Source organism: Leptidea sinapis, chromosome 17, assembly GCF_905404315.1.
Source record: "Leptidea sinapis chromosome 17, ilLepSina1.1, whole genome shotgun sequence".
Taxonomy (NCBI): domain Eukaryota; kingdom Metazoa; phylum Arthropoda; class Insecta; order Lepidoptera; family Pieridae; genus Leptidea; species Leptidea sinapis.
In genome coordinates this window covers 8,046,101-8,073,519 of record NC_066281.1, presented here as the reverse complement: position 1 = coordinate 8,073,519, position 27,419 = coordinate 8,046,101, and the positions used below count along the sequence as shown (strand labels likewise).

Genomic DNA, 27,419 nt, shown 5'->3' with positions numbered 1-27,419 from the left:
GAGAGTTGACATTAATATATTTGAGGACACTTACCATCTTATTAATAAACGCAGTGTAAAATTACACCAAGTTTAAGACTTTTTGTTAAATTTAAACTTGGAGTAACCTTACACTGCATTTATTGATAAAGCATACATAGTTTTATTTAACACTCATATTTAAAATACTCCTTTTTTATGGAAAAGGCAACGAGAAACGAGCCTAAAGTTTACCAGATGTTATGTACCAACCTCCTGCAACACCACAGGAGCGTTGACGGTCTTTAGAGAAGCGTACGCTCGTTTTTTTGAAGGTATACCCGTGTCGTTTCGTCCTGGAAATACCGCGCAAGGAAGCTTATTCCATAGTTCGTAATACGTGGAAGAAATTTCCTTGACACCCGCTTTGTAGAAGAACGCCAGCCATCCAGATGGTGGGGATAATATTCAAATACCCAAGTTTGCGTTTAGTGCGAAGATGGAATTCGCCGGCAGTAATCAGGTGAAGCAGTCAATATCTTCGGAAACGATATTTGTTGCTAATTTCGTGTCTGCTGTAGAAACTTGTGTTGGTCTTCTTGTGTCTTGGTTTCCTGCCAATCAGAAACGTTTACTTACGTAAATCTTAGCTCAGTGTAAGCTTAGTATACTCGTTGATTTCGTTTATATAGTCATTTGCTACCTGAAGGTATGCTGACCTTAAGCTTAGTCAGCCCAATGCAAAAGTTCGCATTTCTTTACTCTCAGCAAAGTTTTACGTAAGTAAAGTCTGAGCAAAGTCTAAGTGCGCTCTACAGATCATCATCATATTACCTTACCATCATTTACCAGTGGAACCCTATTTTGCACAGGATGCCGGCTAGATTATGGATACCACTACGGCACCTATTTCTGCCGTGAAGCAGTAATGAGTAATGTGTAAACATTACTGTGTTTCGGTCTGAAGGGCGACTACTAGCTAGTGAAATTACTGGGCAAATGAGACATCTTTTGTTTCAAAGTGACGAGCGCAATTGTAGTGCCGCTCAGAATATTTGTTTTTTTTTTCAAGAATTCTGGACGGCACTGTATTGTGATGGGTAGGACGTATCAATTACCATGAGCTGAACTTCCTGCTCGTCACGTCCCTTATTTTCATAAAAAAAAATGTGTGATATACCTATCTTGCAAAGTAAACCAACTGGAAATTGATCTATGTGGTATATTATGAACAGGTCTTTCGCGGAGTGCGGAAAGGTCCTCGACCTGCTTCTTCGGCGTTATGAAGCTCTTTCCTACGACGACGTCTCTGCTGGCAATGACACCTCACAGCAACATAGAAAGTAAGTATTTTCTATTTCTCCATCAGCGTTTCTCGCCTACATATCGTTTATGTAGGTCTGATTTCGGATTTTCAGATGGAAGGTTGAAAGTATCGAGTGTTGAATGATGAATGAATGAATTCCCGTCAACAACAGTTCAGTCGCTTCGGAGACCAGCCAGGACAAAAAGAAAATTTTATAATACCGAAATAGGGCGATAAATGTCTGTATTTGAAGTACTTCCAGACTCCAATATTGTTGTAGTGTTTATTGTTTTCGAAGGTCAGGGTACACGCCTGATCCAACAAACTACCTATTAACTGTATCCCATAGATAGGAAAGAAGGCGTCCTGTGCTTGTTCATCCTGGATGATCTTGAACTTTTACTTTACTCCAGGTCTTCGCAACAGTCTTTGCTTCAGCAATAACCGCTTGTCGCCAGGAGTATTCAAGGCGACCACGTTTGCATTTACTTCGGTATTCCAATCTAGGGCTTGATGATACATGATCAGAATCCATTTGGAGTGTGTGGTCAATCCAATTCCACTTTCAGAGGTTTGTTCTGCTGTTAGATCGGCGTCTGATTGCAGTTTTTTCATAGATCCCAGTAAATTCCCGGAATACGATGAAGGAAGTGGTTTATAAAGACCTGGTATATGTGATCTTGAACCTTTCGCATTCGTACTGCAACACGGTTTTAACGTTGAACCAGAATACTGGAAATATGGAACTGATACCTTGCTTTTTTTATGGAAAAGGAGAACAAACGAGCGTACGGGTCACCTGGTGTTAAGTGATCACCGCCGCCCACATTCTCTTGCAACACCAGAATCCTAGGAGCGTTGCCGGCCTTTAAGGAAGGTGGACGCGCTGTCGTATGCGACATGGCTACCTTCATAAAAGGTCGCGAGTACAATGCACAAGGAAGCTTATTCCACAGCTTTGTAGTACGTGGAAGAAAGTTCCTTGAAAACCGCACTGTGGAGGACCGCCACACATCCAGATGGTGGGGATGATATCCTAACTTGTGCCGTGTCGTGCGAAGGTGGAATTCGGCGGCAGAAATTATTCGAAACGGTTCTTCAGAACACTCCCCGTGATGAATGCGGTAGAAGACACACAATAAAGCAACGCCTCTAAGCAACCACTTGGCGAGACGTTCACAAAGTACTGGGTCACCGACAATTCGAGCAGTTCGACATTGCAACTGCGCTGAGTGGAGCACTAGAATGTGGGCCGGCTTGAAGTATGCCGTGCTCTATTGATGACGCTTTGAAATATGGTATTTCAAAATCGTTTTTTTTATGGTTTGAAAATTTTAACTACATCTCTCGGTCTAACTATACAATAAATATGTTTCCTAGTGCACTCTAGAACATTTCTTGAAGTTTTAAAACTGAAGGAATTGTAGGAAACCTACATACGCCTGCGCAGAAATTCAAAGGGTTGTGTGTAAAATGTGACTGGACATAAAAGCGCTTTGACCCTGGGCGTTTGCAAACAAAAAGGGGGTACAGTACACGTAAAGTTGCGGAAAATAGTCCATTAATACCTATACCTCTAAACGCATCTTTACATTCAATAAAAGAAGACGTTTATTTTCCGCAGGACTTTGGTGGCGTGTCTCCACGTCTGGCTGGACACCTACCCTGAGGACTTCCGACAGCCGCCCCACCACCCTGCGCTGCAGCAGCTCCTCACCTTCACACAGATACACCTGCCAGGATCCGAGCTGCATTCGAAGGTTCGATCTCCATTTGCCCATTGTTAATGGTGAAAAGTATAACTTTTGACATTCTTAAGTCATTTGTTTGACTCGTAATGAATCAAGCGATTTTGATTTGATTTGATTACTCATAATGACGAATATTTGAGGATATGAGTTCTTGATGTAGATCTCACCTTGAGCTGTTGAACTATCGCCTGGGTCGAACTTTCCCAACACTTCTTTCCCTCTATCCTTCTCTTATATAATATATTTCTTCTACTTCTATAAATAAATTATTTGCTGCAGTACAACAAGTAAATATTCTTCACATAGTAATATTTAGAGTGCATACACAGTTTCTCAATAATTATTGATCACACATAAATATTTATATAATATATTGTATAATATGTTGTCATATTTGTGTTGACATACAATAGTTCTAGTTTTATATGTCCGTCTCTTTTTGTTTTGTTAAGTACTTATAGTAAATTTATATTATACTATTTAACATAAGTTTATTTCATTGAATTTCGGAAATAGCAATTAATGCTTTGTATCAATACGATAAAATATGGCTTTGCTTTTTAAATCCATCGCCTTATTGATTTCTCTTGTAAAATATATAAAAATTGTTTGCACAGATTAATTAAAATCTAATGTCATCTTCAAATCTAAAGGCATAATAACGTTAAGCATCAGTAGCCCAGTACCATCTACCTGTACTTAAGACCGGTTTTTATGGAATCTCATATATGATTTATAATATTTCAGGTGTTGCAGAAGCTTGCGATATTCAGCGCAGAACGAAACGGTAACTTAAGTGGCGGTAGCGGAGTGTGTCTCGCGGCCGGCATGAGACTGTCGGCTCACCACACCGCCTCCTACCGCCTGCCGCACGTACCCCACCGACACTTCGCCGAGCAGCTCACCAGGATGGACATGGAGCTCTTCAAGAAGCTGGTCCCACACCAGTGCCTCGGCGCCGTCTGGTCCCGGCGAGACAAGGACCGCTCTCACGACGCGGCCACCGTCCTGGCCACTATCAACCAGTTCAACGCCGTGTCCTTCAGAGTCATATCGACAATCCTCGTCGAACCCAACCTGAGAGCCCTGGAACGAGCGGATATCATCGCCGCTTGGCTGGATATTGCTCGCGAATTGAGAGTCTTAAAAAACTTCTCATCCTTAAAAGCCATAATTTCAGGATTGCAAAGCAATTCTGTATATAGATTAAGAAAAACTTGGACCTTGTTGTGTAAAGAAAAAGCAGAGCTCTACGAAGAACTCGCCAGAATTTTCAGCGAAGACAATAATCGCTGGGCTCAAAGAGAACTTTTGATGCGGGAGGGAACAGCAAAGTTCGCAGACACTGTCGGAGAAAATGATCGACAGCTGCAGAAATTACTCCACGAACGAGGGTCACCCGGTGTCAGTAACGGAACCATTCCTTACCTGGGCACATTCTTAACAGATCTCACCATGATAGATACAGCTATTCCGGACACAGTAGCAGATGGACTCATTAATTTTGATAAAAGAAGAAAAGAGTTCGAAGTGCTAGCTCAGATCAAGTTGCTGCAAGGTGCAGCCAACGCCTACCATTTACCTTGCGATCCAATGTTCGATCGCTGGTTCGACTCTGTTATACTTCTGGACGATAGAGAGGCATATCAACTATCCTGTCAGATAGAACCACCGACAAATCCACCTAAAGAGAGGCGACCAAAGAAAGTGGGTGAAAACGGCCACGGGCACAGGAAAAACGATTCCATTGCCAGCACTAGTTCCAGTAACAGCTCTCACTTCTATTGCGAGACAGACGGTGTCATTAACAATTGGAAGAGAGACAGCATAGAGCGTCGGTCGTCGCCAACTAGACTATCTCACGGTTCCTCATCATCTTCTATACCTTCCTTAGATGTTTCTTCATCGAGTGCACCAGATTTCTACATTATTCGAGTGACTTACGAGACTGATTGTGTTGAAACGGATGGTGTAGTTCTTTACAAGTCTATTATGTTAAGCAACAATGAAAAAACACCTCAAGTTATAAGAAATTCGATGCTGAAATTGAATCTTGACGGGGATCCTGATGCATACACGTTGGCACAAGTTTTACCGGATAGAGGTGAGATTATATAAACTATGTTCTTTTACCGCATTTATCCCGTGAAGTATTCCGAAGAGCTGTTTCACCTGATTCCTGCCGCTGAATCCCACCTTCGCACGACACGCGACAAATTAGGATATCATCCCCACCATCTGGATGTGTGGCGATCCGCCACAGTGCGGCTTCAAGGAACTTTCTTCCACGTGCAACAAAACTGTGGAATGAGCTTCCTTGTGCGGTGTTTCCGGGACGATACAACATGGGTACCTTCCTATAGGCCGACAACGCTCTTGTGATTCCTCTGGTGTGGCAAGAGAATGTGGGCGGCGGTGATCACTTAACACCAGGTGAGCCGTACGCTCGTTTGTCCTCCTATTCCATAAAAAAAAACAATATCCTTCAAAAATTTATACTTTTCAGTGTCCTCCTCTTCCATAAAAAAAATATAACATATGTAAAATCAAATAACAGCATAGGTACTACAAAATGAACACTAATTACTATTTTTGGTTATTTTTGTCTGTCTGTCGGTTTGCTCTATTTTAATCTACGGAATATCTGTGCCTAATTTGACAAGACTCAAAGACAGTTCATTTTATATGAAGTAACTCAGGTTACAAATCAAGCCCTGATTTGTTACCATAATAGTGAGAATCTGTTTTTAATGTAACGGTTTTTGCCGATTTAAATCGGTAACTATATATTATTTAGCTCGGAATGTGAACGATATGGGAGTTGTTTATAACCCTTATCAATCAATCAATTAAGGAACATATTTTAATAATATATAATAGGGCTAACTCGGAATTTACGTTGTATTTATATAATTTAAATAACCTTTGACAGATCGAAGTCTGTCCGGGCAGCTATAAGTTAATAATGGTTTGTTTTTGTTTCAGAGATGGTACTTCCGGCAGACGCAAACGTGTATTACGCCATTAAGAAAGCATATAATTTCAATTTCATATTGAGACCGAAAAAACCTGATTCATTTGCTAACGGAAAACTGAAGACAAAGAAACCTTAAATGTGCCGTAATTAAATCTGTGAAATACTCCAATACTGCCTTACACACTTCTAATATTATATAATCTGTTTTTAGACTTGTTAGTGTTTCGGATTTGAATTAATGTAGTAAATGCTAGGATGAAGTATCAACTGGATATACCACGCGCTTTTACCCGAAAGGGACAAATAAATAATTTAATTAAATAGCAATAGGACTTGGCAGACAAGGTTCATTCCGAAAATGATAATTTGTACCTACTATTACTTATTACTACATTTGGTTGAATAATATACTGGTTATTTTTACATATTATTTATGTCGTGGAATTCTTTACCACGTATCAATATGATGCTGGTATTATTCTGTCAATCTTTATAGGAAACAAGTAATATTTTTTTTATTTAAACTCGTACATGCGAAAGGTTACGTTTTATGATTTCCGTTCCGATTGTCTAATTAGCACGGCAGTGCCACTTACACGAATTAGACGAAACACTCAAAGGAAAAATTACAAACAAAAAAGGAATATAAAAGAATAATTGAATTAATTATACAATATCAATACTCTCCGCGTACCTAAGTATTTCTTAAACTAAGGAAGTCCATCCATCATTGAATGGATCCCATTGAGCATTCTTGTCCAAGAGCGCGTTGAAAGATGCCAATGAACGCGGTATAGGTGCCATGGCTCGAGCAACGTTATGATCCTATTCATGCACAGTTTTATTATTTCCATGTCACATCCAGGTATATACTTCATCCTAGAGTAAATGAGACAAACACTTTAAATATTTTTAATATGTTTACAAAAGCGATTGGTTAATATTTCAATCAACTAAGTAGTCTGTTTCATAGTGTCTTATTTTATTATATTTATTACTGGACTTTAGGTGTAATAATGTTGATTCAGTATTTGTTAAAATTAATATTGCCTAAGATCTTATTGTAAATGTTTTGTCATATTCTAAAGCTATTAAAGCGATCAAGCACAAAATGACAATACGACCTTTCTACGAATTATTCCAATAATGTGATAACACTCTACCTAACTTATAAACTTTTGATGTATGTTGTAGATACTTAAGTAGTTAAACCTTTTAGAGTTCTTTAGGTGTTGTAAATAGGAAAGATTGCCACCAATAACATAGTAATTAATTTTTATATGTATGTATTGAAAATTAGTATGTAACTTAAAACTTTGTATGTATATATAGGAAAAACTTAAGCGCTTTAACAAGAATCTCGTGTAGTTAATGAGTTAGAAAATAATCAATTCAGACGATTCTAAACTGTATTGCTTTGCTGAAAATATAATTGTGGGAGAGAAACTCGAAACGTTTCAATGCCATCTATACGAATCAACCATGGACTTATCATACTAACAGGACTGAGTACTGCTAGCAAAAACTGAGCAGAGCGAGATGTATATAACAGAAATGATTGTCCCTTTCTAACAGGGTGACACATGAGTAAAGTCTGAAATGTATTCAAGTTTTATGTCATAATCAAATCAAATTAAAATCACTTTATTCAAGTAGGTCACCGAAATGACACTTATGAATGTCAAAAATGATTTTTCTTATTAAATTTACTGTAAAAGGTTGAGCTTTATTGAAAAGAAGTGACAAGAAACTCATTGCCACTCTTTTAAAAATATAAAATTGTAAACTGATTTCTTCTGACAAGATAAGACCACAAAACCATAGATGTGGAATGCGTATAGGTATGGTCCAAGACTGGTTCAAAAATACAGTTGTCCCATGTGCTGTTATCAAAGATTATTTCTGGATACCAGTATCTGACAATTATAAGCTAATTGAGCTATGGGTTTGGGGGAAAATTATTGTAAAGAAATACGTGACACAGCAGATTCATAACAACTGGATACGCTTGAATTTTTGTGATTTTCCGCATTAAATGTACCCTGTTAAGCCATTATTGCCGCATTTTTTCAATTTTTAAAACTGTAACAATACAATTTTTTTTGTTAATTGGCACAATAACTCATGGTCAACCTATATATTTCAGTCAGGCTATAAATTTACAAATCATATTTAAATATATTATATTATAACAGCCATGAGATAGCACAATACTTAGCACAAACGAAAGCCTTTCTTCATAATATTGTTTATAATGTAAAGAATTTTTAATCAACTCATTCGAACAATCTTATCTTTTGAACATTATGTAAAAAAAAACAATTCATTTACTGTTGAATAATATGTCACAAAATGTTTATATCATGACACTTGCTATCACTAGAAAATAAAAAAATATAAGAGATAATACGAATTTTCTCGAGTCAATTCCATTTTCTCAACGACTAAACGTTTGAAAAGACCTTGTGACAAGACCGAGAATCTTTTTTTAAATAAATAAATGGTATTCGATTTTAAAAACCAAGGAGTTTTCAATTAAAAAGATTTTAATATGACAGGAACAGTGGAAATATTCCATTCCCGATACTTTTAGTGCAGCCCTCGTATATCTTATTGTTTAATAATTTCAGAATTTCTTATTTTTTTTTTAATTATTAATTATTTTGTGAGACATTATTAACAACTTTATTTATTTAAATCGACTTTACTCACGATCGATCGGTGTTGGTACCGACTAGTTTCGGACCATTTGGAGGTCCGATCCGAGCGATAACGTCCTTTCTCGAACGCGAACCCACTACACTCACCCTGATGAAGGACCTTAATAAGTTTTTTTTGTGAACTTTTTTTGTTAGAAAGAGACAGTGCTCCATTGTAAATATCCTTCTCCGTTCAAATTAGCCAATGTGTAAGGCACAATTGAAAAAAAGGCTTTCTCATTTTAATCTATCCCAATCAGCGCTCTCTTTTCGATTAGTAAAGCTTATATAAAGCTTTTAATTGGAAATACATTTTTCCAAAGTCTGATTATGTTATTAATAAACTCGAAGTAAAGTTAATCCGAAGAATACAAAGGTAAGAGGCAAAAAATTTTAAATCTGGAATAATTTCACTTCGTGTTTATTAATAACACTAAGAGTTAGTATGATAAATCCATGGCATCGATAAGGATCTTGAGCGGTCATCCAGCTCTTGTTGTTTGTAGGTGAGCAATTCAATTTCAAAATAATATACGACCAATCTGCGCGTCAGATCACTCAAGATTCTAACAGAGTCTAATAACTTCATGATATAAATGAATAAACAATGTTGGAACAATTAGTTTCCGTAACAACAACTAATCAATTATGTATGCATGATATAAATCTTAATTGAGTCTGACGTCACTTTAATTTATTTTTTTAATTCTAGATCAAATTTATTTCTTAACAATTTGTTATTAAAATGATATCCCTAACTTCTGGGATTATTTATACAAATAAAATTTGTAACCAAAATTGATGAACCATGCGGGACTGGAACCTGCGAGCTCTTGGGTTCCGTCCGAGTTCTCTTACCAGTATTATTTTACTCTTTGGCTACTGAGATCTCTGAGGGATTCGAACTGTTGGCTCAGTAGATAAGAGCCCTCGGACAGAATCCGAGAGGTCGCAGGTTCGTATAGTTAATAAAATTTGGTTACAAATTTAATTTCTATATTTATTTCTATAAATCAATGCATTTCTGTATAGGTGTCAAAGTATCTGTTAGTATTTTATATTATTTTCCTGTTGTTAGACACTGGTTAACACAATACTCTTAAAAGACTTGATAATAATATTTAGGGAATTTTTTAAATTAATTTCTATACATTAGTGGAATCCTTTGTATGTTTTGTAAATAACTAGGTAGCTGTTTTGTAATATTTAATTATACACCAGTGTCCCATATAATGTGCTGTATACCGATGTAATAAATGTTATTGATTATTTAAAATGTATTTTTATTAATTATCATCATATCATCTCAAGTTGATATGAGTTTGGGTAAAGTTCGAAAATTTAATAACAAAAAAAAATGTATTTGGCGTTTAACCGTATACATTTAGTTGTAGCCAACACTGGCTGGTTAATGTTATGCATGTTTTAATTACGATCATTACTAAGTAGTTCCGTACCGTTCACCAGTGGGAGGCTCCTTTGCACAGGATGCCGCCTTGTTTTTGGGTACCACAAAAGCAGTAATGTTTAAACATTACTGTGTTTCGGTCTGAAGGGCGCCGTAGCAAGTGAAATTACTGGGCAAATGAGACTTAACATCTTATGTCTCAAGGTGACGAGCAAAATTGTAGTGCCGCTTCTAATTTTTGGGTTTGGGCCTGATGAGCTAAGCAAGATGCGACGTTCAACTTCACAGTTCACTTCATTAACATGGGCTGGGTCGGTAGCTGCGTTCGGGGTGCACTGACTCTCGAGACTGTCGGCAAGGCACTCCGCCTTGTCCTCGTCATCGAGGGCCGGCAGCAGTCCCGATCTGTCCAAAGGAGGCATTGCTGTAGGCGGTTCCTGTTTGAACGCGCGAGGCAGCTTCCAGAACGCCACGTGCGTCGGCTTCAGGTCGCTGAGCAAGCGATCCCAACGTCCGCCGTGGAGTTCCGCTATCCGTTCCTTTACCACTCGCTGTAGATAGCGGAGATGACGCCTATTCTCGGATGTGGGATACCTATCGTATGCTATAGTGGCTCTGCGCTTCTCTGGTGGCAGTATTAGTCGATGCGGTTGTATTTTAGGCACCTGCCTGGTACAGGCCTACATCCTATTGTGGATGTGGGATGTCACACAGAAGATAGCACTATGGGCTACGTCAACGGAGTCAATGACGTCAGGTATTGAGTCCAGGTGCTCGGACATTGTGGTCTCAAGTTCCTTCTCCAACCGTTGCCAGTCGATCACTGTGGTACTTAGTGGGTGGCTGGTAGTGAACTGAACTGAAATGAATTGAATTTACATTTAGTGTTACATTTTTAAATAAAGCAACATCAAGTATGTCGGGGTCTGTGTTTTACGTTATGTGGGTATCGAGTTGGCTCTGAGGGAGCCATTACCGAGAAGTGTAGTGTGTCTATCAGTGCGTCTAGCAGTCTGCCGTTTCTGTTAGGGAATCTGCTGTTCCAGCTGGCGTGTTTGGCGTTAAGATCGCCACCTACAATAACAGCAGCCCCGTGGCTGAGTGAAGAATTGATATCTGATTCTAGAATTAATTTACTAGGTGGTGAGTAAGCTTATATCACAGTGATCGGCTGGTGATTCGCCATACTGACTCGGATGGCGGACGCCTCAATGTTGGTGAGCGCCGGAGGGTCGATAGGTATACAGTGATGGGACCTCCTGAAGTATATGAGGGTGCCACCACCGCGCTGCGTGGCACGATCATTCCTAACTAGGTTGTAATTTGCGATTCGCTGATCGCGAACGTTCGGCTTCAGGAGCGTCTCCTGAATCAAGAATAGGTCTAACTGGTGTTTGACAGCGAAATCCCTGAGCAAGTCTAGTTGCAGTTTGAGTCCGTAAGCGTTTAAGTACGCTATACGGAGCGTGTGAGGTTTAAGCCGTCCGCTGTTAGCCATCGCGAATGTTATTTACGAGACAGAAATCCGGACAACGTTATGAACGTTGATGAATGTCGATGTTCTCACACATAAGTTCGAGAACGGCTTGAGCGTCGCTTGAACTTGCCTGATCTTGGGGGCGAGGGCCTGCAGCTCCGCGAGGCTTAATGTCGGGCGAGATTGCATATTCCCGACGCGTTGGCTTGGGTGCCTTGGGGCATCCGCGATAGGATTGCTGGATGCCCTTCGCCCCGACACAGAACGCAGGCTGGTGGCTCCGCACACTGGCTAGGGCGGGAGCATTCGGCAGTGCCATGGCTTCCCAGGCACTTGACGGCGCATTTTTATAGGGGACAGGGCCCCATTGGCTTGGCAGGGGGAGTGGGAGAGGAAGCGGCAGCAGGCCGCTTTGCCGGTGGAGTCGGTGACGCCGGCGAAGAAGAATGTGATACGTGTCCGCGCTTTTTCCTTTTTTTGGTTGACGACTTCTAAGAAGCCGTCATCATCTCCACATTCCGCTGGTGCGGAGGTGGACTCGCGGTCTACGGAGGCGGCCCGGGCGCTATCACGCGGCACCTCTAGTTCCATGTCTGACTCTGATAAGACTATGACTATAATAAGATTACTACTAAGACTTAGCTGTTATCTTGCGCCGACAGCTGTCTCTGCTGATCCCGAACGCCTCTGCAACCAGCACCGACCTCCATATGGCCGACACTATCACCAGAACTGCAACACACAAGCACACAGTTAACATGCGGTATTACTATTAGAAACAAAACACTTGATAATAAACGCTCGACGTTCCGCGAAGGGACCGAGCAGGTGCGGTAATCTAGGTATCCCGAACAATGAAGTGCGATAACAATAACTAGCCCAGCCCATCGACTCACTGAGTATATTCTCAAACGCGTATCTCAAAGGCATGTGCATATACCCCACTAGACCAAAGTCAGAACAATCTCGACACGTACTAGTCGACCCGTACAACTATATTACGATCGCGAACGCGACACCAACACCATCACCGACACCAAACCGCCCTCGTAGACGTAGGCGCGGCCATGTACAACAAACCGCTGCCACTCGTGACGATTTCCAGCGGCCGCAACCTAATATAATGCAATTCACACACTTTGTTAGAAACCCGACGAGATAGTCCTCATCCTGTAATCGTTTATCACCACTCACACTCACATCACAAATCACACACCTACAAATAACACTACACACAAATAGTCACCCACTTACATACATTGCCACATATTTACAAACACACATATATCACCACACTCGCCGGCGAGTGCGAAGTCTCTTCAAACCTAGAGTCCAATAGACTAATAGATATTGTTGCGTAGCAACGCTTTGACGTATATGACGAGAGTTGTCAAACTTTAAGACATTGTTAATTTCAACAGCTCTGTCATCCATACTGATGGAATCATCAGACAGATGGAAAAAGTGTAAGCAGGATAACAATAGTTAAAAGAAATTTCTAGTACAATTTAAATTTAAAGATGGAATGGGAGAATCATTTTGAAAATTGAACAGATCCGGGGGTATATAAGCCGTACTAAGTGGCCTACGGCAGTTCTAGTTCTGACTCGAAAGTGTAAGGAAGAAGAAGAAGAAAAGAAGAAGTAGTGAAAAATGGAAGTGTTTTAGTAGAAAGAAGATAGAAGAGACTTAGTGTTCGGTGCTGTGTGACGCATTAAAGGTACCGCCGCCGACAAGAGGAACAGCGGCAGACCGGCGAAGTGCACGTTCAGAAAAGTGAACGCAAATAAAGACTCGTTCCTTTATGCGGAGTATTATTTCCAATCCCTGGCCCACTCTTGTGTCAATATATTAGATCGTTAGTGATCTTCTCTCCATCTAGCCTAGTGAGCAGGCGGTTTGAGTTTCGAGCCTCCTTCCGAGATGCCCCGCGCCTGTGAGCTACATTTTCGGTCTCCAAGGCCCCCGCCCGGCTTCGCTGTAAAGCTTTTAGGGCTTGATAGCCCTGATCAAATGCCCTGTGCTGATGCACAGAGGGGGTTTTTAGTCGGTGTTTACACCCGAGCCCGACATATGGGCACCGCATCGGGGTCTCTAATACGTAAATGTAGTTTCCTCCGCTCGAAAAAAAAATTTTCAATAGGGCTATTAGAATGGAAGATTTAAAATGCCATTGTTAATAGAATTGCTAGGAATTTTCGATCGGGAAGAGACTGCGAAGGGTATATATATATATATAGTGCTCGTGTGAAAGGCTTTAGGAACAGGCATATAATGTCTAATCTGCAATTTTATCTGTAATTTAATTAAAATCTTTTAATTTAAGTTAAGATTGTTTGTATATCTATGGGTAATGCCTGAAAATAAATGATATCTTATTATTATTATTAATAGGTCTTTAACTATGAAATTGCCGTTCTGCAGTACTGGCCATTTCAAATCAAAATAATTTTTGTTTGGCTAAGAATTCTAATTTCAAATTAATTTTAATTTAAAAACATGGAATTCTTTTTCCAAAAGTAGTCATTTGTTTATTGATAAGTGTTACATTTTCAACGTCTTTCAATCTTTTTCGTCATTATGGATACGTTAAAAATTCGAGTAACTATGGAATATGAGTACCGTCGTGGCAGCAACGCAGCACAAGCGGCACGCAACATCAACGACGTTTACGGAGCTAACACTACAAACCAACGCACCACCTGTTATTGGTTTGCTCGCTTTCTGGAAATTTCGACCTGAAAAATGAACCTCACGGTCGTCGGAAGACTTTGGTCGACAATGACGAATTAAAGGCGATTGTGGAAGCTGATGATACACAATCTTCGGCTGAATTAGCAGCAGCTTTCGACGTTAGCGTCAAAGCAATATTGGTCCATTTGCGTCAAATTGGCAAGGTAAAAAAGCTTGACAAATGGGTGCCCCACGGACTCAATGATCGCCAGCGGGAAGTACCCGTCGAGACGTGGCTTGCACTGCTCAACAGACACACAAATGAAGGAATTTTAAACCGCATTGTGACCTGCGATGAAGAATGGATTCTGTTTGATAACCGCAAGTTGGTAGGATCCTGGTTCAGCACCTAAACTATACCCTAAACGAAAACTTACCCCTAGAGAAGTGATGGTCACTGTTTCAAATTCAAATTCAAAATCAAATATTTTTATTCAAAATAGGATTTAAAATCACTTATTGAACGTCAACAGAGACTGCCTCAGACCTGAGAAGAATGGGCGCAAGAAACTCAGCGGGTTTTTTTTTTTAATATAAAATATGGATTACAATGTAATATCGTACAATAAACATTTATAATTAAAGAGCCTGAGGGTGTTCGCTTTATTTCCAGTCCGTGGTGTCATTAAGAAAATTGTTTATGCTATAATAACCTTTCCCAAACAAACGTTTTTTAACAATTCTTTTAAATTTCGTAACACATTTGTTTTGTACATTTTCTGGGATCATATTGTAGAAGCATATACATCGCCCAACAAAAGACTTACTAACTCGACCCAACCGAGTAGTAGGCATAACAAGTTTATGTTTGTTCCTCGTGTTAACATTATTAATGTCACAGTTTCTAGAAAATTCCTCAATGTGCTTATGAACATTCAGAACATTATCAAAAATATATTGAGAAGCAACAGTCAAAATGTTTATTTCTTTAAATTTTTCTCTTAATGATTCTTTAGGACCTAGGTTATAAATCGCGTGAATACACCTCTTCTGCAGCACAAAGATAGTATTAATATCGGCCGCACTGCCCCATAACAATATACTAGTTTGGTGGTCTAGCGCCGGTGTGATTCAGCACAGCTTCTTACCAAACGGGGTGAGCATTACCGCAGATGTGTACTGTGAAGAACTGAACACAATGATGGAGAAGCTGGCACATCTCCAACCAGCATTGGTTAATCGCTCGTCTCCGCTGTGCCTGCACGACAACGCGTGACCTCATACTGCACAGCAGATGGTCTCCAAATTGCAAGAACTGGGGTTGCAATCTCTCCGTCATCCGCCCTGCTCACCAGACCTTGCGCTTACAGACTACTACTTTTTCGGAAAAAAAATTAATACCCGAGAGGCAGTACAAAATGCCTTTGAAGAATTTGTTGCCTCCCATCCGACTGATTTCTCTAAGAAGGGCATCAATTAACTGCCACTGCGTTGGCAAGGATGCATTGATTGCATGAGTGATTACTTCGATTAATACAAATAAAAAATACATGAAAAAAAAATCGTCAAAATTTTTTCATACAAACGGCAATTTCATAGGTAAAGACCTAATATATAAATAAAATAGAAGCCGTAGCAAAAGAGGGTCTGTTATTTCTGGCTATTTCTTTGTCAGGCCGGATTATATCTTTGTGGATATATTATGTTATTGTATATTTTATTTTATTAAATAGAGCGCAAAAAAAGTGCTGGGAGAGTTCTCTCACAGAGTGCCATTTGTTTCCGAAGCGGAGGTAGTATGGAGGTACAAACACAAAAAAGAATTCTAAAGGAATACATTTTGATTAAATAAATGCCTTCTCTGTATTAATATCTATAGGTATTAATATTTGCCACATTTTTCGCCAAAAGTTAACCGTGGTGGACAAAGTTGAAAGTAAGGAGACCCCTAAAACAATCACGGCTGGTATGACCATGTTAGAGAACTTGACCAGTCTACCCGTGGGAGGCTCCTTTGCACAGAATGCCGGCTAGATTATGGGTACCACAAAGCCGCCTTTTTCTGCCGTGAAGCAGTAATGTGTAAACAATATTGTGTTTCGGTCTGAATGGAGCCGTAGCTAGTGTAATTACTGGGCTTATGAAACTTAACATTTTTGATGATTTTCAAGAATCCTGCGTAGCACTACATTGTATTGGGCAGGGCGTATCAATATATATATATATCATATCAGTTGAACGAACTGTTCGTCTCGTCCCTTATTAAGTTAAGATATTATCAAGTTAAGATATCATCCCCACCATCTGGATGTGTGGCGGTCCTCCACAGTGCGGTTTTCAAGGAGCTTACTTCCGCGTACTATAACGCTGTGGAATGAGCTTCCTTGTGCGGTGTTTCTGGAACGATACGACATGGGTGCCTTCAAAAAAAGCGCGTACACCTTCCTTAAAGGCCGGCAACGCTCTTGTGATTCCTCTGGTGTTGCAAGAGAATGTGGGCGGCGGTGATCACTTAACACCAGGTGACCCGTACGCTCGTTTCTCCTCCTATTCCATAAAAAAAAACGAAGTAAAATAAATAATCTTCATATAAATGAATCCCACTCTATACCGAGGTTCCTAAAGTAAAACTTCTTAAATTCCAAAATAAATAAACACCATCACAACAATAGTACGTTTAGTTTAAATATCCTTTTTGCTTGCCAAAATATTTAATATTTTTGAGAATGAAATATTTATTTTACAACTTTATCATTCTTTAATTAAATTCGTAAAACAATAAATAAGCAACTTGTGTTTGGGGTAAGCAAAATAAATTTACGATCGACCGTTAGTATTTTTTGTCTCAGTCTTCATAAAATTAAATATTGCTACTTAGCATCTATTTAGCTAAACTATAAAATATTTGGTCTGAACTCTGAAATTAAATTTAACGGTGTTTACATATTTTTATGGCATGCAATAAAAACCTTCATTTTTACTATACTTCATAAAACACAATTTGGTGAGCATATATCTATTTTGGCAGATAATTCGTATTTATTGGAAGCAATGTAAGAGCATATCTTTTAGGCAAGCCATATTTATATTTAATTATTGAAAAAAAATAATGAAATGTTTCGTGTTGCTTAATCCTGAAAAGTAATCCTGAAACACAGGTTTACCTAGTTCAGGCACAGTGTTGACTTATTATTATTTTGTAATTTAATAATCTCTTAATGAATAAAGTGAATTGAATTCAATAGGTGAATCAGCGAGGTACTCTAAGCACAATAAGTTGCGTAGCGCGCCACCTGCTTGCCAGCGTATGACAGAAACTCAGCTGAAAATTTCATGGTCAGCTTATTGAGCGCCGAGCGGGTCTCGGGGAGAATGAGGCCGGTTCGCGCAGTCGCGCCAAGTCCCTCGCCTGAGAACCTCACCTCACTCGTTCCCAACTCTACTCTCACAATAACAACACGCGTGGAACCACCGTCCGGGTTCACTCTGTTGTATTCAGTGCCGGGGCCGCGAAGTGCTCTAATATTATTGCACAAACCAACCGAAAAGTTATGTGACCGAATCCCCCTGAAGCGCATTCACAGTTAGCATGGGGCGTTATCCGAAAGCGCGCAAAATGAAATAGTAAGGTAAGTTACTGCATACTGTTGCTTTAATTGAGGGTTAAACATGAAAGAACATTTTAACCAAGGTTAGAGTTACGTTCATTAAACTCGTGTCTGTAATTGGACGTCTAAAGATAAAGACTCGAAGGTTTACTTGGTATGTAATGGCGCGTGATATTGAATTAATCTGGGAAAGTGTGTTTAGGTGTCACGGCAGGTGTCAGGTTAGTTGGTGGGAGCGGCCGTCTAAAACGAAGCTCTACGACTGTCGCAATCTGATTATGGCACTCCCACAAAGCTGCAAGACATAGTTTTCATCATGTCTTGATGAGATTATAAATGAAGACATTCTGCTATTGTATGGACTGTTGCTAAGTTTTACAAGTAATCCGTGGTTGATTTTCCCCACCATTACTCAAATATTTTGACCGCAAAGGGAATTATCAAATAAAAAAATGGCAGTTGTAGAGACTATGAATAGAACTTTTAGTATTAAAATTTGAAATGCCATAACTTTTTTTAAACTTATTTTCAATAATATATTTATCAAACAAGAACACTATTTCATCAATGCATACACATTGAACTTTTCACGAAATCCATTTAATTTCATTTAAGATATACACAGCACTAATAATGCACAATACGTCAGCTGTATAGCTAATTAGCTAAAGATATACTGCTATAAGCATTTCGGTGACGCGAACTCACGAGATTTCACCCCTCCAAAAATTACTAGTTATATTATTTTTATTTGGAATAGGAGGACAAACGAGCGTACGGGTCACCTGTTGTTAAGTGATCACCGCCGCCCACAACCTCTTGCAACACCAGAGGAATCACAGGAGCGTTGCCGGCCTTTAAGGAAGGTGTACGCGCTTTTTTTGAAGGTACCCATGTCGTATCGTCCCGGAAACACCGCACAAGGAAGCTCATTCCACAGCTTTGTAGTACGTGGAAGAAAGCGCCTTGAATACCGCACTGTGGAGGACCGCCACACATCCAGATGGTGAGGATGATAACCTAACTTGTGGCGTGTCGTGCGAAGATAGAATTCGGCGGCAGGAATCAGGTTAAACAGCTCTTCGGAACACTCCCCGTGATAAATGCGGTAGAAGACACACAATGAAGCGACGTCTCTACGCAACGCCAAGTTATCCAGCCGTTCACAGAGCACTGGGTCCGTGACAATTCGAGCTGCTCTGCGTTGCACGCGGTCAAATGGATCGAGCTGATACTGGGGTGCGCCAGACCAGAGATGACAGCAATACTCCATGTGTGGCCGGACCTACGCTTTGTAGAGCGCCAGTATGTGGGCCGGCTTGAAGTATTGCCGTGCTCTATTAATGACGCCCAGTTTCTTTGAAGCCAATTTGGCTTTGCCCTCCAGATGACCACGAAATTGGCTGTTATATACATTATATTTATTTTTTAATTATTTATTTATCGTGTGCACGAGTCATGAGCATGTTGGTGACGTTAAACCATAAGGTTTTCACTGTTAGTCAACTTGCAGGCTCACTATTCTCACCTCAGCCTCCTTGTCTAACCGTACCATTTTAAATATAAGTTTTTCGTTACTCTTATCTAGAGCAACAATCTCGTAAAGTAGAAGGCGGTGAAAACGTTTTAAATTATTTTTACAATGTGCTTCCTATTCATCATCGGAGATTATTTCAAAAATTTGAGGTAAGTTACCGAAAACAAAAATACGCCTGGTTTATACATTATTCAACCATAAAATAGGTATATATGTGCATATATGTGAAGTTCATGAAACTGATGAACAATTAAATACTAAGCACTTGGTGAATAATTTATCTCCATCAAGAAGTGTCTTGTTGTGCCCGTTATTTTTCATCAAGAGGTGTAATTTGTAAAGATAGTTCATAAGGAGCGGTGAGCTTTGACTTTTCGATAGGTCTGATAGATTTTTGACACGTAAATGTTGTTGAAGTTGAGCCGGTGAGTCTGTTTTACCTATTTTTCTATGAAATGTTTTAGTTTGACCATCTCCCATGAATAACATAACGATCTCATTATATTTAGGATATTATCGGTTCTCTGAGTATCTCCTAGCTCATGTTAAAGATAAAAATGATCGACATAATTACTGATTTGAATTTGATTTTCTTCACCTTAATCCATTTTATTCTCATTTGCGTTTCCTCAGTTGAGATTGGTAATCATCATAGCTGTTTTTTCCTCAGGCACAGCAGTACGGGACAGGTATCCAGAGCCTTTCTTCCCCATTGTATGTTAATGTAATTGTAGGAGCGATTTTTAAATTCTTTTATCTACACCCATGCTTTAAATTCTCTATTAAAGATTCTGAAACAGTTAGCTTATTACCAACATTAAAACACCCAATGTCGTAATAACCATTACATCATCCAAACGAGTGTTGTAATGTTGTACTGAATTTTATAACAACACTCCTTGGTTTTTTTTTGGATCCCTTCATGCGCAAAGAGTTTCAACATACAGCCACAATCTTATTGCTCGATGCGTGGTATCTGTATGAATTTCAAAAAAAGAACATTGTCGTTTACGCGCGTTCCACACTACCAGAACGTGGCGCGGCGAAAAAAAAAATAAGAAGGTTATTTGAAACCCCGCCATTTTTATTGAACAAATGAGCGATTCAAGTTTTGACAGCAAGTTTAAAACGCTGCAAAAGAACATAATATTCAAGTGAATTTTAATAATTGCACTATACAAAATATAAATTACTACTAAAATAAATAATTCTTGAGTTTATTTGTATATAATCAGTAATGGATGATATTAGGTTACTACAAGGACGGCTGGCTGTTTTAATGTTAGCAGTAAGCAACCTGTTTCAGAATCTTTTAAAGGATTCATATTCTGGGTGTAGATAAAGTCTTGTATGCAACTGTTGATAATTAGGTATTAAAACACTCATGTGATACTATTATCACCCACCAACCTACATTCGTGTTTTAATACCCCTTATTACACAACAGTTGCATAAATAACTATTAATTAGATACCTGATAAACATCAACTTTTTCCTAAAAGGCTTTTAAATTCCGAAAAAAGTTAAAATGGAAGATCAGCAGATTTAGGTATATGACAGAACGTTTCAAAAGCAGATTCTGTAATTTGATAATAGTTTGTTGAGAAGTGTATGGCCAAGGGTTGTTCAAAAGAATCAGATTAATTTAAGACATAATAACCATTTAGCTACGGACATAATATATAGATATTGAATATAAATAAACATTAGATAATAGATATTTTGTTAGGAAAACACTATTCCAGGAATTTCTTGCGGATCCTCTCTCCTCTCTGGGTGAAGGAAATCTTCAGAGTTCGTTTATTGTTTTTACGTCAAACTAAAATCCAGATTACCTAAAATAAATAAATTCATAATTTCTTAATTGCCATACAAAACATTACAATAAAGTGCATAATTAGCCGATGAAACAATAGGCAAAAGGTTAAGGCCCAGCTTCACCTGAGATAAGTAATATTTAATAATAGTAGTAATAGTATTACAAGTTAAAAATGTTTCTAAATTATATTATTAATTACTTACATACAATACAGGGAACAAAGACAGCTAAACTAGTATGAACTCTGTTTCAGCTGTCAGTGACTTCTCGGTACCAGACATATTTACCTACATAGTCAAATCAAATTGTCGAAATCAGATAAAATAAAATAAAATACTATCTACATACAAATGTGTGTGTGTGTGTGAGTGTGTGTGGGTGTGTGTGTGGGTGTGTGTGTGGGTGTAATAGGGTGTGATAAATTCTCGGTCTCATGGAAATTCCCATGGAGCCAGGTTTTGGTTGTTGTGGGTGGTGGGTATATGTTTAGTCTTGCGTTGGCTGCATTATATATCTGGTTACTGTAAATATAGAATTGTTCTAGCCAGATTTGTTTTATGTGGGGGAATATTACATACTTCACTCTTATTTCGTTTCAGAATAGGTCCGAACGTTAAATGTTTATGCTTCTTTAAGATAGTCATTTGCAGATATAGTTGGCGGACCGTAAGTACACCTGATTCTGAATAGAAGCTATTAGTGCTATATCTGAGAGGTTTTCTTAGTAGGATTTTTAAAATTCCTCTGTTTCCGCGTTCTAGTTGCATTAATTTACTAATACCGACACCTCCCCATACTGTCACACAATATTTTAATAGGCTTTGAGCTAGAGCAGTGTAGTGTTAACTGTAGTCAGTGTTCCGATCAGCTCTATTTCCAAGCTTACGAGAAAAATGGGAATTATTTTTCTCAGGCGTAGAGAAAGGTTTTGGATATGTTCTTTCCAATTGAGAAAACAATCTACAGTCAGCCCCAGGTATTTAATGCTCGAGATGAGATGGGTTCATGTTTCTATGCTGCGCTTTTTTTCAGCCATTCCCTCCTCCTTAAGGTGTTGAGAGGGAGTGGATGTATTATGGCTCCCCGATTAACTACTTAAGCTTTTAGTGAATGTAATATTAAAAAAGTTGTTGTTGTTACCTTGCAAGTAGATGTAAGTATGTGTGTGTTGTTTTGTGTGTGTGAGTGTGGGCGTGGTTTATGATTGTTGATTTTTCGCATGCTTATTGGCATGCAATACTTCACTTCCTTTATTAAAGTTATACAAATTCAGCTGCAGCTAATTCTGGCGTGATAAGGAATACCATTTAATTCTCGTTTCAGTTTTACATCATCGACTGCGCGTTAATCGGGCTTGTTTATAGAAAAGTTGAAGTCAAAAAAAGCACAATTAACGCTATTACAACGTTACACAATTATGTTCTGATACGAGTACGTTATTGTTTTTTTCAATCTATCCGTATCAACAACGCTGGTGTTTTAGCTGAGTTCCCATTAGGAAATAGCATGAAATTGTGTGTGTTGTGAACATGATGACTACCGGTCATTAATCAGATGAATTAATTCTATCAAACTAAAGCTCCACGTTGGCTTTGATTCAAAAATAATTTGAAATTCAAATGTTGCAAATCTGTAATTCAGCCAATGTCATGAATCACTAAATTGAATTGTCTTTCTCTACGTAACAGAAATTTATTTATCTACACTGTTTTTAAGGTTCCGTATCCAAATCCGCTGTCAGTCCGTACGTCCACCGAAGTACCTGTCAGTTAGCTGACCGCTGAAATTTCTGAAATAAAACCTTTTCTCATAACAAAATCATTGAACTCATCACCAGCCTCCGCTCTCTCCTTATTAAATGAAAATGTGCATGATAAAAATTTATGTTAAATAATTGATTTAACATAAATTTTGAGAATAATCATTTACTACATTTTGGTTTGAAGTAAATCATAATTTATTTGAGACCTGGGAGAAATTTCAGGATGCACTTAGTGTCTATTGAGATTTGTCAAATGCTTTTAGTTGTATTGAACAGAAAGGTTGGTCAGAAAACTCCACCATTACGGTCTTACAAATAAAGCAATTGACATGATGGTTACTTAGGTACCCAGAATGTAAATTTCAAAGGATAGTCGTGAATAGAAAGCGATCTATTGGATCAGAAGTAAAAATGGTAGTTTCGCATGGCTCGGTTTTGGGACCTGTTCTTTTTTATTTAATTTTAATGACTTCCTTTATATTCCTGGGGATAACTATGGTATTTATAGAAGATATTATTATTTATTCATCATACATCACTCGTTTTTTGAAATAAATGGTTGTTCAAAATATTAACAATGTAAGCAATGCTTTTAATTGAATGGTACATGTACTAGTAACTTGCTTCGTATTGGCAAAAAACCAAATGTATTAAAATGTTACCGGCCTTTAAGGAAGGTGTACGCGATTTTTTTGAAGGTACCCATGTCGTATCGTACCGGAAACACCGCACAAGGAAGCTCATTCCACAGCTTTGTAGTACGAGGAAGAAAGCTCCTTGAAAACCGCACTGTGGAGGACCGCTACACATCCAGATGGTGGGGATGATATCCTAACTTAGGGCTTGTCCTGCGAAGGTGGAATTCGGCGGCAGGAATCAGGTTAAACAGCTTTTTGGAACGCTCCCCGTGATAAAGGCGGTAGAAGACACACAATGGAGCGACGTCTCTACGCAACGCCAAGTAATCCAGCTGTTCACAGAGCACTGGGCCCCCGACAATTCGAGCTGCTCTACATTGCACGCGGGCAAATGTAGCGAGCTGATACTGGGGTGCGCCAGACCAGTGATGACAGCAATACTCCATGTGTGGCCGGACCTGCTCTTTGAAGAGCGCTAGAATGTGGTAGAGCTTGAAGTATAGTGCTAACGCCATAGTATAACGCCCAGTTTCTTTGAAGCCAATTTGGCTTTGCCCTTCAGATGGCCACGAAATTGGCAATCGCTCGAGATTTCGAGACCCAGTATTCCGATACTAGGTGAGGCTTTAAGGGAAGTGTTGTCGAAGAGCGGTGATACGACAAATGGGGTTTTTTTTAGTGGTAAATGCGCAAACTTGAGTCTTCTGGGGGTTAAATTGGACAAGGTTCAATTTACCCCATTCCGCGACCTTCTCGAGAGAGGAGTCGATAGAAGACACAAGTTTCTCCTGGCACTGATCGACTATTTCCCGAGAGAGACCTGCATGGCCCGTGTATACGGCATCACCAGTGCTGTCGTCTGCATAGCAATGTATGTTGGAGGTGTCCAACATATCATTGATATACAGAATAAACAGCGTGGGATATAGCACACAGCCCAGAATTCACGGGCTTGGGATTCGACCAATAACCTTCGACAACGACCTGTATACTGCGCCCATTGAGGAAGCTGGACGTCCACTTGCATAAGCTCTCAGGAAGACCAAATGATGGAAGTTTTGAGAGGAGCGCCTTGTGCCATACACGATCAAATGCCTTCGCTATATCCAGGCTAACTGCCAGGCCTTCCCCCTTGGTTTCAATAGCCGCCGCCCATCTATGGTTTAGGTATACCAGAAGATCGCCAGTCGACCGACCATGGCGAAAGCCATATTGCCGGTCATTGATCAACTGGTGACCCTCAAGGAATACCAAGAGCTGGCGGATGAATATGCTCTCCAAGATTTTGGAGAGCAGGGAGGTAACAGCAATAGACCTGTAGTTTGCCGGATCCAAACTGTCTCCTTTTTTTGGATCTGATGGACAAGGGCTGACTTCCATGAGTCGGGGACTACATTTTGAATAAGAGTGCCGGAATAAACGCGTTAGCACTGGCGTCAACTCAGGGGCACACGTTCTAAGCACGAATGGAGAAATGCCATCCCGCACGCTCGACTTCCTGACGTCCAACGAAAACAGAGCTCGTCGAACAGTTTTCGGTCTGAACTGTACTTCAGGCATGGAGCTCGGACACCGCGGGATGGTCGGCGGTGTTTGCACTTCACATGTTTATAAAATGTGCGCATAATACCTTTATTTATTTACAGTGTTTTTACTTACATTGAAAAGAAAAAAATTGAGTGGCAATAGTAATTTTCTTAACATTTTTTTTCATTATAACTCAACTTTTCCGAAGTTGCGGTAAATTGGTAAAATATCAACTTTGAAATTCTTAAGTATAATAATTATTCCTACATGCAAAATTAAATGACTTTAGATTAGATTTGATTGAAAACGATACAGCGTATTAAATCAGCTCGCTCTTTACCGTCTTGGTCATATAAATTCAATATTCATTCAAATAAGGTCAATTAAATAAATTCAGATGTTACAAAACTGTAATAAATGTATTACAAAAAGTTTAAGTCGCTGTCAGTTACATTTGTGTTGCAAAAGATTTATACCCCTTTGTTAAGTTTCCGAGCGCAGTCTCCAGAGTCAAACAGACATACAAAGAATGTTTTCTAATCTAGCTGAGTGTCGTGAGCACGCTCCGTTCGCTGACTCAATAAAATTCATTTTACGACATCACCCGTTGTTACAGTTACCTAATGAAGTTTAACCCCAGTTCCGGGTAAATACTATTTCAAACTCATAAAACTGACATAAACCCTTGTTAGTAGTAGTCTGTAAGTATGTCAGTTATAGAAGAACAAAATTGTTTGTTATATTGCTATAGTACCTATTAGTCGCAAGAAAGTTAGTCTCTCAATCGCATTGGAAGTCTTTTTCTTGTTCATTTTCTATAGTAGTATTTTCTTTGTCTTTTATTGAAATACTTTTACAGCAATATAGGATTTATTACGGGTGGGAGGCTTCTTTGCACAGGATGCCGGCTAGATTATGGGTACCACAACTGCGCCTTTTTTTTTGCCGTGAAGCAGTAATATGTAAGCATTATTGTGTTTGGGTCTGAAGGGTGATAGACATCTTATGTCTCATGGTGACGAGTGCAATTACTGTAGTGCCGCTCAGAATTTTTCGGTTTTTCAAGAACTGCAATCACTGCAATGTAGGCACGGCAGGGTGTATCAATTACCATCAGCTGATCTTCTCTTTCCTAATTGTCATAAAAAACGATTATTGTGATTTGGTTTAAATGGCTTCGTAGCGTTCTATCATCATCATAGTGAAATTACTGAGCACATGAGGTAGACGAGCGCAATTCCATTGCCGCTCAGAATGTTGGGGTTTCAGGAATCATGAACGGCATTGCATTGTTATGGGCATTGCGTGGCCTTTTTTATATCGCTTTTCTGTAGCATTTTAATGTAGCTTACTAACTGCAGAATACCCCATTAATGAAAGCAAAGGCTATTGTATATTATATACTATACAATCTAAGGTGAGTACAGAACTGTCAATGACCATGCATTATAATCGTCTATATTATAATTTGCTGTATAGTAAGCCTTCTTTGTAATAGAAGTTTTAGTATATTTTTTAAATCTGAGCTCAGTAACTCCTTGTATACAGTCTGGTATTTTATGGATATTTTTATTTTTCTTCTTGTATTCAGTAATGTGTTTTTTAACAAACATTATATTCAGATCTATGTATTATGAAGGGAGGGTTAGCATGTTGATATAACTCGAATTTTTCCCTCAGCGAGTCTGCTGGACGCATAAACGATTGCAATTGCTCTAACAGCCCCCTATTGGACTGTGTATATATTCTGACGTGAAAATAAACGGAGATCGTGAAACAAACTAAGGACGATACCAGGCAAGACGATAAAGATAGAAAAGAGTGGAAGAAGTTGGAAGAGGCCTTTGTCAATAGACAAATAGATACTGATAGATGTTTTATTAAGGATAGTATGTAAATATATCAAAATGCTACTATTTGAATAAAGGCTTATGTTATTATTGTACATTATGACAATCCACAGCATTTCTCCACAATAACAAACCGCATGACATTATGCATAGCATAAAGTACTCAAAATAGACCAAACAAGCTGTATTCACACCAGTTTGATATTTTTAACGAAAAAGAACTGCTGAACCCTCTTGATATGTGAGTAACAAAATATTGCCTATTAAATGCCTATTAAGAAGTATTATAAGTTAGAAGCTTGTAATATCCGGAAATACGATTGGATTTAAGCATCGCTCACGTTCATTAGTATGGAACTTAAAAACAATATTTCTAACAATTAACAAGGATCGATGAAAATGCCTGAGAACTGAATTATTGCATTGCTT

General features: G+C 39.0%; 2 protein-coding genes across 7 annotated transcripts in view; both read left to right on the top strand.

The window, feature by feature from the left end:
- Positions 1-9,967, top strand: part of LOC126969042 (ral guanine nucleotide dissociation stimulator) — a 60,645-nt gene extending 50,678 nt beyond the window's left edge. For all 6 annotated transcript variants that reach the window (XM_050814330.1, XM_050814329.1, XM_050814325.1 and 3 more), the window contains 4 exons: positions 1,194-1,301; positions 2,889-3,024; positions 3,763-5,119; positions 6,001-9,967. In XM_050814330.1, the coding sequence (XP_050670287.1) occupies positions 1,194-1,301; positions 2,889-3,024; positions 3,763-5,119; positions 6,001-6,128 (1,729 nt within the window). In that variant the 3' untranslated portion in view covers positions 6,129-9,967. The remainder of the gene's footprint in view (positions 1-1,193; positions 1,302-2,888; positions 3,025-3,762; positions 5,120-6,000) is intronic.
- Positions 9,968-17,671: 7,704 nt separating this feature from the next.
- The window catches only part of LOC126969134 (whirlin), a 177,486-nt gene continuing 167,738 nt past the window's right edge, over positions 17,672-27,419 (top strand). Inside the window, exon 1 of the mRNA XM_050814445.1 lies at positions 17,672-17,878. The gene's annotated coding sequence lies outside the window, so the exon portion shown is untranslated. The remainder of the gene's footprint in view (positions 17,879-27,419) is intronic.